The sequence below is a fragment of the Dasypus novemcinctus genome, chromosome 7 (genome assembly GCF_030445035.2).
Source record: "Dasypus novemcinctus isolate mDasNov1 chromosome 7, mDasNov1.1.hap2, whole genome shotgun sequence".
Lineage (NCBI taxonomy): Eukaryota > Metazoa > Chordata > Mammalia > Cingulata > Dasypodidae > Dasypus > Dasypus novemcinctus.
Window position 1 is genome coordinate 45,097,485 of NC_080679.1, and position 13,681 is coordinate 45,111,165.

Sequence of the window (13,681 nt, forward strand, 5' to 3'; positions counted from 1 at the left end):
TTTGGGCCACCAGCAGTAGCCTTTCTCCATACAGCCAATGTGCTTCTGGGGAGCTGGCCACTTTGTCCCGCCCTGTGCCAAGGGGTGGGCTCTGATTAGCCTATGCTAATTAGCACATCCCATTTGTGCCCTCCTCCCCATCCCCATAATTATTGGTTTAGAGAGAGGCCTGTCAGCAATCTGGGCCAATAATCTGCAAGGAGACCATTGCCATGGCTTCAGAGAACACCCTTCCTCCAGGTAGAACCACGCTCTTCTTCTGCAGGGGTGGGCTTGAGTCTTAGGAGGGAGGGAGTCATTTTGCCATAGAAATGAAAGTCATTCTGAATACATGTCAGCACAAAGATGAAGGGAGAGCAGAGATAATCAAGAGAAAGGAGCTGGATCCCTGATCAAACTGGGCTCCTGGCATACTTTCATATTGGACTTTCCAGTCACTGAAACCCATAAATTCTCTTTATTGTTTAAGTTAGGCTGAGCTGAGGTTTATGCTACTTGCAATCAAGGTTTCCAAGCAGACACAGGGTGACGAGATGACTGGAGTGCATATCCCTCTACCTGTGTGACGTGCCTGCAGGGGCCACTGTCAGGCATTTTTTTCCCGAAAAGGTTCTTGTCCCAAGAGCAACTATTGTATAAAGCTCTGTGCTGCAGCCTCTAGTCTAAAGTTTTCTTGAAGGTATTACATAGTACTTTCAATAATAAAAGAAAACAAGCCAGGTATCAAATGCAGCATATTTTAATTTGTTTCAAATAAAGCAATATACGTATATATATATTTTTTCAGAAAAACACCAGATGTTAAATTCTACAAAAGCGCATGTGTCTTCAGCAGATCACGTTTGTCTGGTCATTAAGATTTTATTTTATTTTTTCTTTGCCAACAATAACTCTCTAGAGACGATCAATGGACTGACATCACTGCTACAACGTTAAGTTGCTACTGAGCCGCTGATCTTCAGCCACATCTTGATTTTCCTAACAAATGAGTAAATATTGCCTCGCTAAAATGTTGCAATGTCTTGGTGAGAAAAAAGCATCAACAGATCAAGCAAAGCGATGAAAGTTATGAAGCAAGCTAGAGCTGATTATTAGAATTAGTAAAAATGATTGAGAGAGGGTGACACAACCATACAGGGTTTGTATATTCTGATTGACTCTCTTTTGGCAGCGAATTGGGTCAGCACCTCGGGCAGGAACCCGAAACTGAGTGGAATTGGCTTTTTTTCTCTCCTCGCTCAGGCCACCAACGTCACCGCCGGGACAGAGAGAACCGCGGCATCTGCGGAGACTTCTATTCTCGTGGGGCACAGATTGCACTGCGAAACCCTTGCAACGCTCCCCCGGGGAGGCCTGGCCTCCGAGTTGTCTGCGGCGTATTGCCTTCGCCGGGGCTTTTCCAAATGGGCCGGGGTCTCGGGGGCCTTCGTCCCCAAGGGCGCCTCTTGGTTTTTGGTGCCGCCTTTGTTTTTGGGCCGGAATCCATTGTGCGGTTGCCTCCTGTGTTCGTGGCGGCTGCTGCCCTTCACCATCGGATCAGCTTCGTGACCACTGCCCTGGGGCCTGGCAGACCCATTCAGCCTGTTGTTATGATACTGCGGATTAAATCTTCGTCTTTGGCTAGAAGACCCATTCTACAAAAAACAAAATGAAAGAAAACACAACAGATACGTATTAGAGGCCTTTCTTCAAACATCCATCCAACCGCAAATGACATCAATAGAGGCATTAGGGAAACCAGATCTCTAAGCAGCAGGTAAGTTTTTTACACTTCAGAAGAATATGACAACATGCGAATGGACTCACACTGACAAAATCCTCAATCTTAAAAAAATAATAGTGGACTGTCTTGTAAATGGATCTGCAAGAAAATTTCTGATGTTGAAAGAGGTTACAGAGGTGTAAGACAATTTAGGAACTAGGTCAAACAAAACCCATAAAGCATCCTTGAAGTATTACAGTAAGAAGTACAGCACAGGGGCAGGGCAATGAGAATGTCCCTTCTGGGACATACTGTATAGATAATGCTATATGAATTCTAATTACATATATGAAGGAAAACGTAAAACTCTATTTGTAATTTTGCTTCTCTGAAGCAGTTTTTCTCTTTTATTTCAAAATAAATATTATAGTTCAGAAATATTATTTTGGGCAAATACAAGGATGATGAGTACCCATTAAGTCTGGGGGTAGGGGTGGGGGCGCAGGCCTGGAAGCTACATGTGCATATTCATAGAGATAATTCATTGTTTTTCCAAGCTTTTTGTAGTTCTCAGTCAACAAATTTCAAATGTGATTCTGAAAAGTCATTCCTTCAACAAATCAACAACCAAGAATGTAAATGGATGACTAATAAAGAAACTATGGATTAAACCTCTGTCTGTCTCTGTAAAGGGAAAGATTTCTCAACTCCACCAGGTCAGTAATGGCTAACATTTATCGAGCGCCCAAGGTTTTCAGTTAGAAACCCTGGAACCTCGATGGACCCAGGGTGTAAACCCGGGATGTCCGACTCCAACGCCCGGCTACTGCCACTCTCCAGTCTCCTAACAGAGTCACAAGCAGGCTGCCACGTGAACACAAGACAGCTTTTTGAAAACAAAGCTTCTATTATTAAAACATGTAACATCATGAGTTACAAATATAAAAAGGCTCTTAATTTGTACATTGTGACCAGATGGTATAGGTTTAGGGCAGATGCACCCTTGATAATTCAGGGCCCAGGGCAAATGCAAACTTATATGTGAATATTAAGAAGTTATAAACCAAGCTAACAAACAGTTCAAAAAAACACTTCTGTCCTCTTACCTTGACAAATATCCCTTCCTGACAGCCTGGAAGGCCAGTTTCAACTACTGAACTTTTGGACTCCTTGGGAATTCTGTGCCATGACACAGTGGGTCAGGGGGAGGGTTCTGGCCCCCGGCCCACCCTGTCCTCTTCCACCTCTGATTTGTCCCTCGCTGTGAGAGTCTCACACACCTGAAGTGGACCCTCCCACCTGCAGCGCTCCAGTCTGCACACCCTCCCCCCTGAGATAACCAACCCTTGCACCCCGGGTGTGCACACTGGTAGGTGGTCTGCCCTCAAGATGATGATTCCAGGGAGGTGATACCCACTGTCTTGGGATGATCTGGGAGGGATTCCAGGATCCCAAGTGCTTGGAGCATGGTCTAGAAGGGAGCGTGCAGATTCCGGGGCGGTCAGGGCGCATGGTCCTCCTGGCTCCTCACTCGCTAGGGAGGGCCATGGCTGGAAGAGGGCGAGGGCGGGGCCCCCTAAAGCACAGGGCCCAGGACAAGGGCTTCTCTTATCTGGGTCCCTCTATGGTGTTCTAGTTTCAACTTACACAAGTCTTTACCTAAAATGCTTTGCAGAAAGTGACAAACAGAGAGCTGGAAAAATATCTTTATTGATAGTATTTAATCTGGCTTTCCTGAGTTTAAAAGAAATTGTGAAAGGGAAACTCTGGCTAAATTTTAGTGTAGTGTTCAACAATGAACAAAGAACAAAAGGCTGACAAGATGTATTTAGACTATAAGTAAAGCAGATTGGATAATAATCTTTAACTTATGAATATAGGAAATGTTCCTTGTTAAAGTGCCATTTGAAGGCTCATGAAGGCATTCAAGGCCAGAGAAATGCCTGTCAGTGTTATTAATGGGAATTCTTAAAGACCAAGACCACAAAACCCAGCAGGGCACTTGTGGGAAAACCAGCAATTTATAATCCTTGGGAAAAAAAAGTCTCATTATTAGAGATGAGATCTCTTTCTTAGAGATCTTAAAAAATGTCTTCATAGCAATTTCCAATATCACTAAGTCACATTTCTCGTTTATTTTCTAAAAATAAACCTCTCAAGGACAGTGGAGATACAGGAGGAAAGAGGGAAGACCATCCTTTGGCAATCTGAATTTTTAGTGATCACAGTAGATAAGAATGAATAATGTCATTTGGCAGTGTATTCTCTTCTCTGAAAGCCCAAGGGATGAGAGAGAAATGTTATATAACATTAGCCTCTAATTGATAAACTGGACATAAATGGGAATTTAGCGATATGACAGATTTCTTCTCCACTCCTATTTTTGGCAGCCAGGTACCACACATGGGCCCGCTCCTGGGGACCAGGGGATGGTGGCAATCGAGGTTCGAGAAGAGCTGTCCCACTTAGGGGGGCTCTTTGCCAATGCGGTCACACGGTGTGAGGCCACTTCCTCGGCATGGGGAGGCTCCTGCACCTGGATGGGCCCTGCAGGCCAGGAGGCTCCCAGGAGGCCAGTGCTGCTGGGACGGGCCCGGGTGGGACCCCACGAGCTGGGCAGGGAGCAGTGCCATTGCAGTTCTCTTTCTCTGGAAATGGGTACTTCTTCCTGGGCGCCACAGACAAGTGTCTGTTGGAGGCAGCGCCAGGCATGGCAGCCCCAGGGCAGCTTACCTGCTTGCTAGCCGGAACGGCCTGGTGAGAGGAGTCCGTGGTGCTGGGAAGACTGCTTGCCATTTTTGGGTTTGCTGCTTTACCTTCGGAGGGCTTATTGTGGCTGGATGATTTCCGGGTGAAGTTACTCTGCTTCCCAGAGGCTGCTGCGTGAGTGTTGAGCAGAGGCAACAGGGAGCAGCAGGGAGTTCTTGAGGAATAATTGTTCTTTGGATGTGAAACTACAACAAGAAAGCACTTGGCATTATGGTCTGAGCCAAGAACGCTGCTACCTGTTAGGAAGCTCTAGGAGAAATTAGCAGGAGCTCCATAAAAACATTGTGTTTTTTTGAAAGGTCACCTTGGTGCTCAGAGACCACCAAATTTCTTCTGTGAGAACCATGGCACTGTGATGGCAGCACAACTGTCCAAGTTGGGAGACATGTATAGGCAAGAAAACAAATCTGAACAACTTTAATAATATGCTTTAGGTCCAGAACCATCAAGGGAAAAGGGACCATGGAATCTTTTGAGGTTCCTTCTCTGGGACAACACTATTCACAAATGCTGACCTCTTGGGCTCTCCATCCATGCCAGGTGCCCCTTCTAATGGATACTGCAGAGACCCAGAGAGACTGGGAACTGTGCGGATGTCCTGAGAGCCTGGGAAGGGGACTGTGCTGAGTGTTACAGAGGAGTTTTGTCGCCTTGGGTTGTGTCTATCTGGACCGGGTCTGCAGCCCCAAAGCATCTTGTATATTCCATCAGAGCTGCATTATCTGGTGTTTTATCAGCCCCATTTTCTACATCTCCATGATAAATCTGCCTGTCGGGGCTCAGGTAGGTCTGTTCAATATTTATTTGACCATTCCTGCTGGTGTTTTCCTTTTTTTTTTTTTAAGATTTATTTTATTTATTTCTCTCCCCTTCCCCTCCCCCATTGTCTGCTCTTTGTGTCCATTTGCTGTGTGTTCTTCTGTATCTGCTTGCATTTTTGTCATGCAGGACTGGGAAACTGTGTTGCTTTTTTGTTGTGTCATCTTGCTGCATCAGTTCTCCTTGAGTGTGATGCACTCCTGGGTGGGCTGCACTTTTTTTGTGTGGGGTGGCTCTCCTTGCAGGGTGCACTCCTTGTGTGTATGGTTCCTCTACGTGGGGGACACCCCTGGACGGCACGGCACTCCTTGCGTGCAGTAGCACTGCGCGTGGGCCAGCTCGCCACGCGGGTCGGGAGGCCCTGGGTATCAAACCCTAGACCCTCCATATGGTAGGCAGACACGCTATCAGTTGAGCCACAACCACTTCCCTCCCACTGGTTTTTAAGGTGGAGATTTCAGATTCTGTTAAATGGGGCCTGAGGGGATGAATTCAAGGATAAAATCCTGACTTCCCTCTCCTAGTTCCCCAGAATTTGACCGTAAGACCCTTCCCTGAATCTTAAAATTGTCACCAATTTTTAAGAGCAACCTTCTCTGCCACCTTTGGTTGGATTAAAACTAGCCATGGTTTTTTTTTTTTCTCCTAGAGGATTAGCAGTGACTAATGTGGATCATGGAATCATAGAACTTTAGAAATGGGAAAGGCAAAGCTATCTCTCCAGTCCTTTTATCTTATAAGGAAGGAGTGTCAGCAAGTGGGGGGCTGCCCAAATGTCACCAGATTTCATGGCTCTTGTGCTCACTAGATCCAGTTTCGTGGGGTCACTACCTCCTACAGCTAAGAGACCAATCTTTCTGGTTAGGGGCTGTGGGCTCTCATTTGAAGATGATCTCAGATGCTTGAGGCATGAGGCTGCCTTTCATAGTGGACTCTGTCATAGTCCAAGGGACGGTTCTTCCCACCAGGTGGCCTTGAACTGCTCTGGAGGAAAGCAGGCGAAGCCGCTCCCGCCATGGGTGACGCAGAACACGAGTCACTCAGCATTAATGCCTTGCTCGCCATCAGGCTGCAATGGAAACGCGATGGGCAGTGAACTCTCCAGTGTGAACCAGGCTGTTGACTTTTTTTAGAGACAGGGCAAAAGCTGCGGGGGGGAGAATGGCAAGTAGGTAGGTTTTTTTTTTCCCATAAGGGGGGAGCATATAGGAAAAAAACCCATAATTTAAAAGAACTGCAGTCAGAAAATCAGGTAATTGCTGAAGTTATGTGAACAAGGATGCTCATGGCAATGTTATTTTTAATGGTGAAAACTGGAAGCAACCTAAACGTTCGCAATCAGGGAACTGGTTACATAAGGTACATTTAAATAATTTATCAGTTAAATATACTGACATGGAAGCTGATAAAAGCAAATTATGGGAAGTGGATACGGCTCAACAGATAAGAGCATCTGCCTACCATATAGGAGGCCTATGGGCTCGATACCCAGGGCCTCCTGGCTCGTGTGGTGAGCTGGCCCCCACTCAGTGCTGCTGCGCCCAAGGAGTGCTGGCCCGCGTGTTGGTGCCCCTGTCCAAGGAGAGCTGCCCCGCGCGCAACTGCAGTCCACCCAGGAGTGGTGCCGCACACACGGAGAGCTGACACAGCAAGATGACACAACAAAGAGATGCAGATTCCCACTGCTGCTTGATGAGAATACAAGTGGACACAGAACAACTCACAGCGAATGGACACAGAGAGCAACCAACGGGGAGGGAGTAGGGGGGTAGAAATAAATAAATAAATCTTTAAAAATAAAAAAGCAAATTATTTTACAACACATGAATATAGTGAATATAGTACAGTAAATTATACTTTAATATATAGTATAATTATATTGATTTAATATATAAGTTACATAGTTACTTCTGAAAAGGACTATGCTTATAAATGCAGAGAGAGGGTGAAGGAGACACAAAAGTAAGGTCATATTCCACTGTCATTTATTGGATTAAGTGTGCATTTTTTTTTTTTAAAGAGGTACCGGTGATTGAACTCGGGACCTCATACATGCAAAGGAGGTGCTCAAGCACTGAGCTACACCTGCTCTATTGGCTTGTATTTTTTATACTCAGGAAAAAATAAAAGTGATTTCTGCTTTGAAGGAAAAAAAAAAGTGCAGCCAAATCTCCATTTTTTCAGCTGTTGCCTGCAAGGCTGCGGGTTTTCCATGTCTCTCACCAGCCCTTCTTTTCTACTTCTGGCTGAATTAAAGCCACATTACTCCTCATTCCCACCTCCCCCCTGAGTGGGCCAGAGCAGGGAAATGCAGCAGCAGCCAATTTTGTTGCATATTAGCTGCTCTAATTAAGGCTTAATAGGGAACAAGACTAAAGCTAATGGCTGTAGTGAAGTCTTTCATTATCTGTAGACTTCACTCAGCGCAGAGAATGCAGGGCAGAGGCGGCTCAGGGCGCTGCTGAGCAGCACGCACACAGCAGCTGGGCTCTTGACAACACTATCTGGTTGTTCCCAGACTTATTAGGATGTTTCACTCTTGGGGTAACAGGCCTCTGCAGAACGAGGGCTGTTTTAAATCAAGTTTATCTGGCCGTGCTCAAAAAAAGTTTGCAAACATTATAAGCTAGTTGACCTGCTCTGGTTCACTTAAATAAGTCTTGGGGATTTACTGATGAGAACTGGCATTTGAAGACCCTAAGTTCAAATCTTGAAATTTCTAGTGACTTGTGTCATGACTTTAGATCATTAAATCCCTTTAGACTTCAATTTATCCCCCTGGGGGACTGCACACCTAATATTTCCAATATCAGCTCCGAATAGTACCAAGCTTACTCACACAGCATTATTTAATAAGCATGCAAAACTCACTTTCTCCGCAGAGCATGATTTGGGCCTTTAGCTGTTCAATGTCACAGGAGAATCGGGCAGCCTTCCCGAGCTCTTCATCATATTTACGCTCACTGACAAAGTGCTGGAGGAAAGAGAAGTAAAACAGGAGCCTCACAATTACAGAAATAACTGAGGTGCGTGCAGATTCATTCACTCTGCTATTTCGTGCTCCTGAGGGCATTAACCAGACAGGGAACCATTCCAGCTGGGAGACTGTGACGCTCCATTAAGCCAGTCTTGGTCCAGCCCTGCCTGGGGCACGAGCAGCTTTTCATTCTGGGGTATGTGTGGGCCTTGTCTTTTCCCAGCTTGGCCTGGGCTTTGACCAAACTGTGACTCAGGCAAAATGTGTGTGTTTGGGCTCAATATTTAACCTTTCAGCTCCCTTCATCCTCCACCTAGCATCTCACTTCCTGTTGCAATTTTCTGAGTTAGATTCCTATTGGGTCTTCTTAATTTGGTCAATTAAGTGCTAACGTATTAACCACCAAGAGAGAAGAAGTCTCCCTTCCTCAACATCCATATATGTTTTAATAGAGAACCAGGAAGCCCAAAGAGCTTTATGATCTAGAAAACATTATCTTGAATGATGGAGTCTCAAGTGCTGTGAAAGGAAGTGGGAGAGGGACTCTTTGTTGATTCATTTAAAATGAAGATCTATGTGTAGATGACAGAGTGAGAAAGACAGAAACAACTATGATTCAGTTCCTCCCTGAGTTTACCAGGGAGTTTACCACATGGCAAGTGAAACAGAAACCACTACAATACAAAGGTAGAATGTAGTAGGTGCTTTTGATATTCCTAAAAGGAAGAAATTACTTCCTAGTGAGGCAAATGGGGAAAGAGCTATGTTTGAGGGAGCTTTGAAGCTGGAATGCTAAAAAAAAATATTGAATGGCTCTTCAAAATTACCCAACACTGGACAAATTCTTACTAGATAATCTCACTTTCATCTGATCACATTATTATGAAGCCAGTTCTATTATTATCACGATTTTACAGACGGGAGAATTGAGGTTTCCAAGAATTGAACAGAATAAGAAATTTATCCAAGGTCACCAAAGTAGAACATTTTGGAGCTGGACTGCCTCACTCTAAAGTTTATGAACCATTTTATGATGAGTGGACTTTTGACAGGCAGAAATGAAACTTCATATTCTTCACTTGGTGTTCTAACAAGGAGGGATTTTTATTTTTTTAATATTCCTTTCTTTATTTTAAGGAGGTACTGGGGATTGAACCCAGGACCTTGTACATGCGAAGCAGGCACTCAACCACTGAGCTACACCCACTCCACGAGTAGGGATTTTCGTAAGGGGAGATGGAAGTTGGGATACATTTTGGAGTTCAGTGATGGGTTTTATTCGGAGGGGATGCGTGAACCATACTGGGGGAGACCAGACTTGCTATGGGACTATCTCGCCAGTCCTGAAGTAGATGACAAGGCTGGAGGGAGACAGTGGAAGCAGAAAGCCCCTGCAGTAGTCAGGGGGAGGCACAAAGGCCAGAAAAGAACAGGTGGGATGGGCACGCCCACGAAGGCTTTTCAAAGCCTCAGGAGAGGGCCTCTTCCCCATGGGCTTCATTTCACGCCTAGCCAGGACGGGGTCGGGGTCCCACAAAGCCCCTTGTCACTTTTGACCATACCAGCCAGTCTTCCACCCAGGTGAGCAGAAGATTCTACTTCTAAAGCTGGCAGCAACTGTGGTTTGAAACTATTCTTATCCTCCAGAAGTGGGTAAGAAGACAGAGTGAATGTGTGTGTGCATTCAGTAGTATATTGGGGAGAAAGAGAAGAAGGAGACATTCTGAGACTTTAACTTCCTATTTTGTTATAGGAAAAACTACTTGTTTTGGCCTTCACCTGGCACTCATTTCCTCTTTGGTTAACTGGACTCCACTGCAATTCTGAAGAACCTTTCTTGTCCCTTTGGAACAGTCTTGGTGGACCCTTCAATGAAGATGTCATGCCCTTTTTTGGCCAAATGATGTATGCAATCCAAGTAGAGGCCAATCAGAGCCTCTTTCCTGGGGATTTGAATCAAGTGTGTATGTGGGGGTGGGGGGTCACAAAAGCTGAGGATGTCTGGAGGTCATCCACCCTGATGGTTCCCTGTAGAAGGTGTCTGGTAGTTACTGCTGCCTGTATTCCCCAAATCACCTGGGTGCCTGCTGAAACGTAGACCCAATTTTTCTGATGGCACTCTGCTTTGGTGACACCAATATTCTTTCAAATTCTACTTGTTTTTGAGGTTAGCTAGGGTTAGTTTCTGTTGCTTGCAGTGGAAATAAGTATATAGTTGTGAGTAGTATTCTTAATAAAAGGTCAATTAAGCTATAAAAGGATGGAGGAAAGAACTTTCCACATATTGTGCATACTGTATAATCCTTACCATTACAAAGTTCATACTGGGTGTATAGTCAAGTATGTGTATTTATATACACACAGAAATTACATGTAGTGAAAATAATAACCCCTATCCCAGCTGTAATTCCTGGTTGACTACATTTTATTTGGGTCAGTCTCCACAAAGAAAATAGCTTGTACCTCTCCTCTGTAATAATATATCCCTTCAACCCATATTATACTTAAATATAGTGATTAGGTGGTTCTTCATCCTTCTGTTTTCTCTGTTTCAACCTTGTGAAAGAGAGCCAGGTGCATGATGTTCACTTCTCAGAGCGTAGCACTCTACTGATGCAAAACAAACATAATGGGGATCAGATCTCTGGCTCAGGGTTCAGGCTGTGATATTTAAGAACTGACCTTAATATCTGCCCTGAGTTCGGCCAGCTGCATCTCTGCCATCTGACTGGCTAGATCAGTAAGTTTCTTTAGTTCTTCAGCTTTCTTCTGACGAGCAGTCAGAATTTCCACTGCCGAAAGAAAAGGAAGAATACATTAAGGCCTGAGATTTAAACATATTAAATGACCTAATTTCTTGGAACCAGTTCTTCTTCCACAGACTAAATGCTTTGTTAGACCATGCCTATGTTTTCTGAGATGGTCACTGAGGCGGAATCACTCTTAGTGCCTAATATTTAACACCCCATGTTCTTATGTCCTTATCTACCAATCCCCAAGCCAAACACAATGCCTTCTGACTCACTGCAAACCCATGCTCTTCTTCATTTTCTTTACTGGCATCTGATCTCACTTACTCAATTTGGGTTTTAAATCTGTGAGTTACTTAGAACAAATATCTCCAAAAAAGGGAACTTAATAAAATGCTATCTGAATGAACATGCTAAGATAAGAAGTCCATTCAGCAAAACCCATTCTTTCTGTATGTGCTACAGTATTTAATTTTAGCAGCAACAGACCTTCTGAACTTTTACACAGACTCATTTAGGGCAAGTAGCTGTGTTATTGTAATTTAACATAAAAATTTTACTTTTTTTTTTTTTCTTTTTGTGATGTAAAAAATGTCCCTGCTTTTGAGATTCTACAGATGTTTCCATTTTGCTGAGAAAAGTTCCAGAGTGCCATATCTTTGTTATAAGTGTCCGCAGTGGAAAAATTTCAAGTGTGAGTCAAAGTCAATTTGAACAGGATTGGTGTATACTCTTTAGCATCTGCATGTGTAGAGAAGACACCAGGGTGTTCACACATCTGTCAGATGAACTAAAGGTTCAAATAGAAGTAGTAGCCCACAGGTTAAGGGGTTGTGTGTGTGTGTTTCCCAAAAGACGCTGGAGCTCAGAAGCAATGAATACAAATACATTAAGAGGGACAAATTTGATCATTCGATTCACTTATAGCTTTAAGTAATACAAGAGTTGCCTTAATTTCCTTTGGAAAAACACTTTGAGTTATAAAAAAGAAGAGACCATTTAACTAAGACAAGGATCAACTCTTTCATTAGACAAATTCACAGCACACTTGCAGAGCCAAACCATATGGTTTCTGATGTAAGAGTTCTAAATACATAAAATGTTGAAAAATAGTCACTTCAAAATGAAAGTCACCTGAAAAGCAGAGTGAATCAAGAGTTAAGATTCTCTAAACCATAGGTTATTCTTCAAATAGACTGATAAACATTATCTTATGTTGATATAAAAGTTGAGTTGTTAATAAATAATTAATCCGGGAAGTGGACTTGGCCCAGTGGATAGGGCATCCGTCTACCACATGGGAGGTCCACGGTTCAAATCCCGGGCCTCCTCGACCCGTGTGGAGCTGGCCCACGCGCGGTGCTGATGCGCGCAAGGAGTGCCGTGCTATGCAGGGGTGTCCCCCACATAGGGGAGCCCCAAGTGCAAGGAGTGTGCCCCGTAAGGAAAGCCGCCCAGGAATGGTGCCACCCAAACGGAGAACTGACACAGCAAGATGACACAACAAAAAGAGACACAGATTCCTGTGCCACTGATAACAACAGAAGCGGACAAAGAACACGCAGCAAATGGACACAGAGAACAGACAACTGGGGGCGGGGAGAAAAATAAATAAAATAAATATTAAAAAAAAATAAAAATAATCCGTAAATCAAATCCTAATCATCTACCAAACCATTGTAATTATGCTTTAATTATTTGCCTGGGGCTCCCCTGCCTCCCATTTACAGTACCATGTAGCCAGTCAGAGACTGGTCTAGGCCTGAAGGTTTTTTAGAACATAGAATAGCAAGTGAAAACTTGTCAACTGAAGTAGATAATGTGCTATTGAATGGCATCCCACATCACCACTAAAAGGTGGCCCACTGGGAAATGGATGTGGCTCAAGCACTTAGGTGCCCGCCTACCACATGGGAGATCCTGGGTTCGGTTTCCAGTGCCTCCTAAAGAAGACAAGCAAGACAGTGAGATGATGCAATGAGATGACACAATGAGGAAACACAATGATAGACTCAAAAAGTGGGAAAAGAGGTGGTTCAAGCTATTGGGCACTTCCCTCTCACATGGGAGGTCCCGGGTTTGGTTCCCAGTGTCCCCTAAAAAGAAGACAAGCATACAGTGAACAGACACAGAGAGCAGATACTCTCACATGGGAGGTCCTGGGTTTGGTTCCCAGTGCCCCCTAAAAAGAAGACAAGCATACAATGAACAGACACAGAGAGCAGATAGTGAGCGCACACAACAAGATGGGGGAGGGGGAGGGAATAAAAATAAAATAAATGTTAAAAAAAAGAGGTGGCCCACTATCACTTTGACCAATGAAGTACATATGGTTTGTTTGGTTCACATATTACTTTTACAAATTAATTGTCCAAATTTAAAAAAGCTAGGAGATGGCAGCTGACAGCTGGACTTCTGGTTTCTATTAATACTTAGGGATTTCTAGCCACAGTTCCGATGTGGCAACAACTGGCTAGAACTAAGGAGCTGCTGCCCTTTCCAGATGGAGCACTGTGTCCTGTGTGTCACGCCCCCTACCTGCCCTGTTTTACTCATTTATGTCACCTGCCTGGTCCCTGCAGACATCTCCTACCACTTGTAGGACTACAGTGCAGACTCCACCGTGTAGTTCTCTATCTACCACACTTAGTGCCTGGTACAGAG

At 44.3% G+C, this 13,681-nt stretch overlaps 1 protein-coding gene across 7 annotated transcripts in view; it reads right to left on the reverse strand.

The window, feature by feature from the left end:
* Positions 1–723: 723 nt before the first annotated feature.
* Positions 724–13,681, reverse strand: part of SPATS2L (spermatogenesis associated serine rich 2 like) — a 176,264-nt gene continuing 163,306 nt past the window's right edge. For all 7 annotated transcript variants that reach the window (XM_012525334.4, XM_012525333.4, XM_023588910.3 and 4 more), the window contains 4 exons: positions 10,950–11,059; positions 8,162–8,264; positions 4,436–4,656; positions 724–1,634 (listed from right to left, as the gene is read on the reverse strand). In XM_012525334.4, coding sequence (XP_012380788.2) covers positions 1,239–1,634; positions 4,436–4,656; positions 8,162–8,264; positions 10,950–11,059 — 830 coding nt within the window. In that variant the 3' untranslated portion in view covers positions 724–1,238. The remainder of the gene's footprint in view (positions 1,635–4,435; positions 4,657–8,161; positions 8,265–10,949; positions 11,060–13,681) is intronic.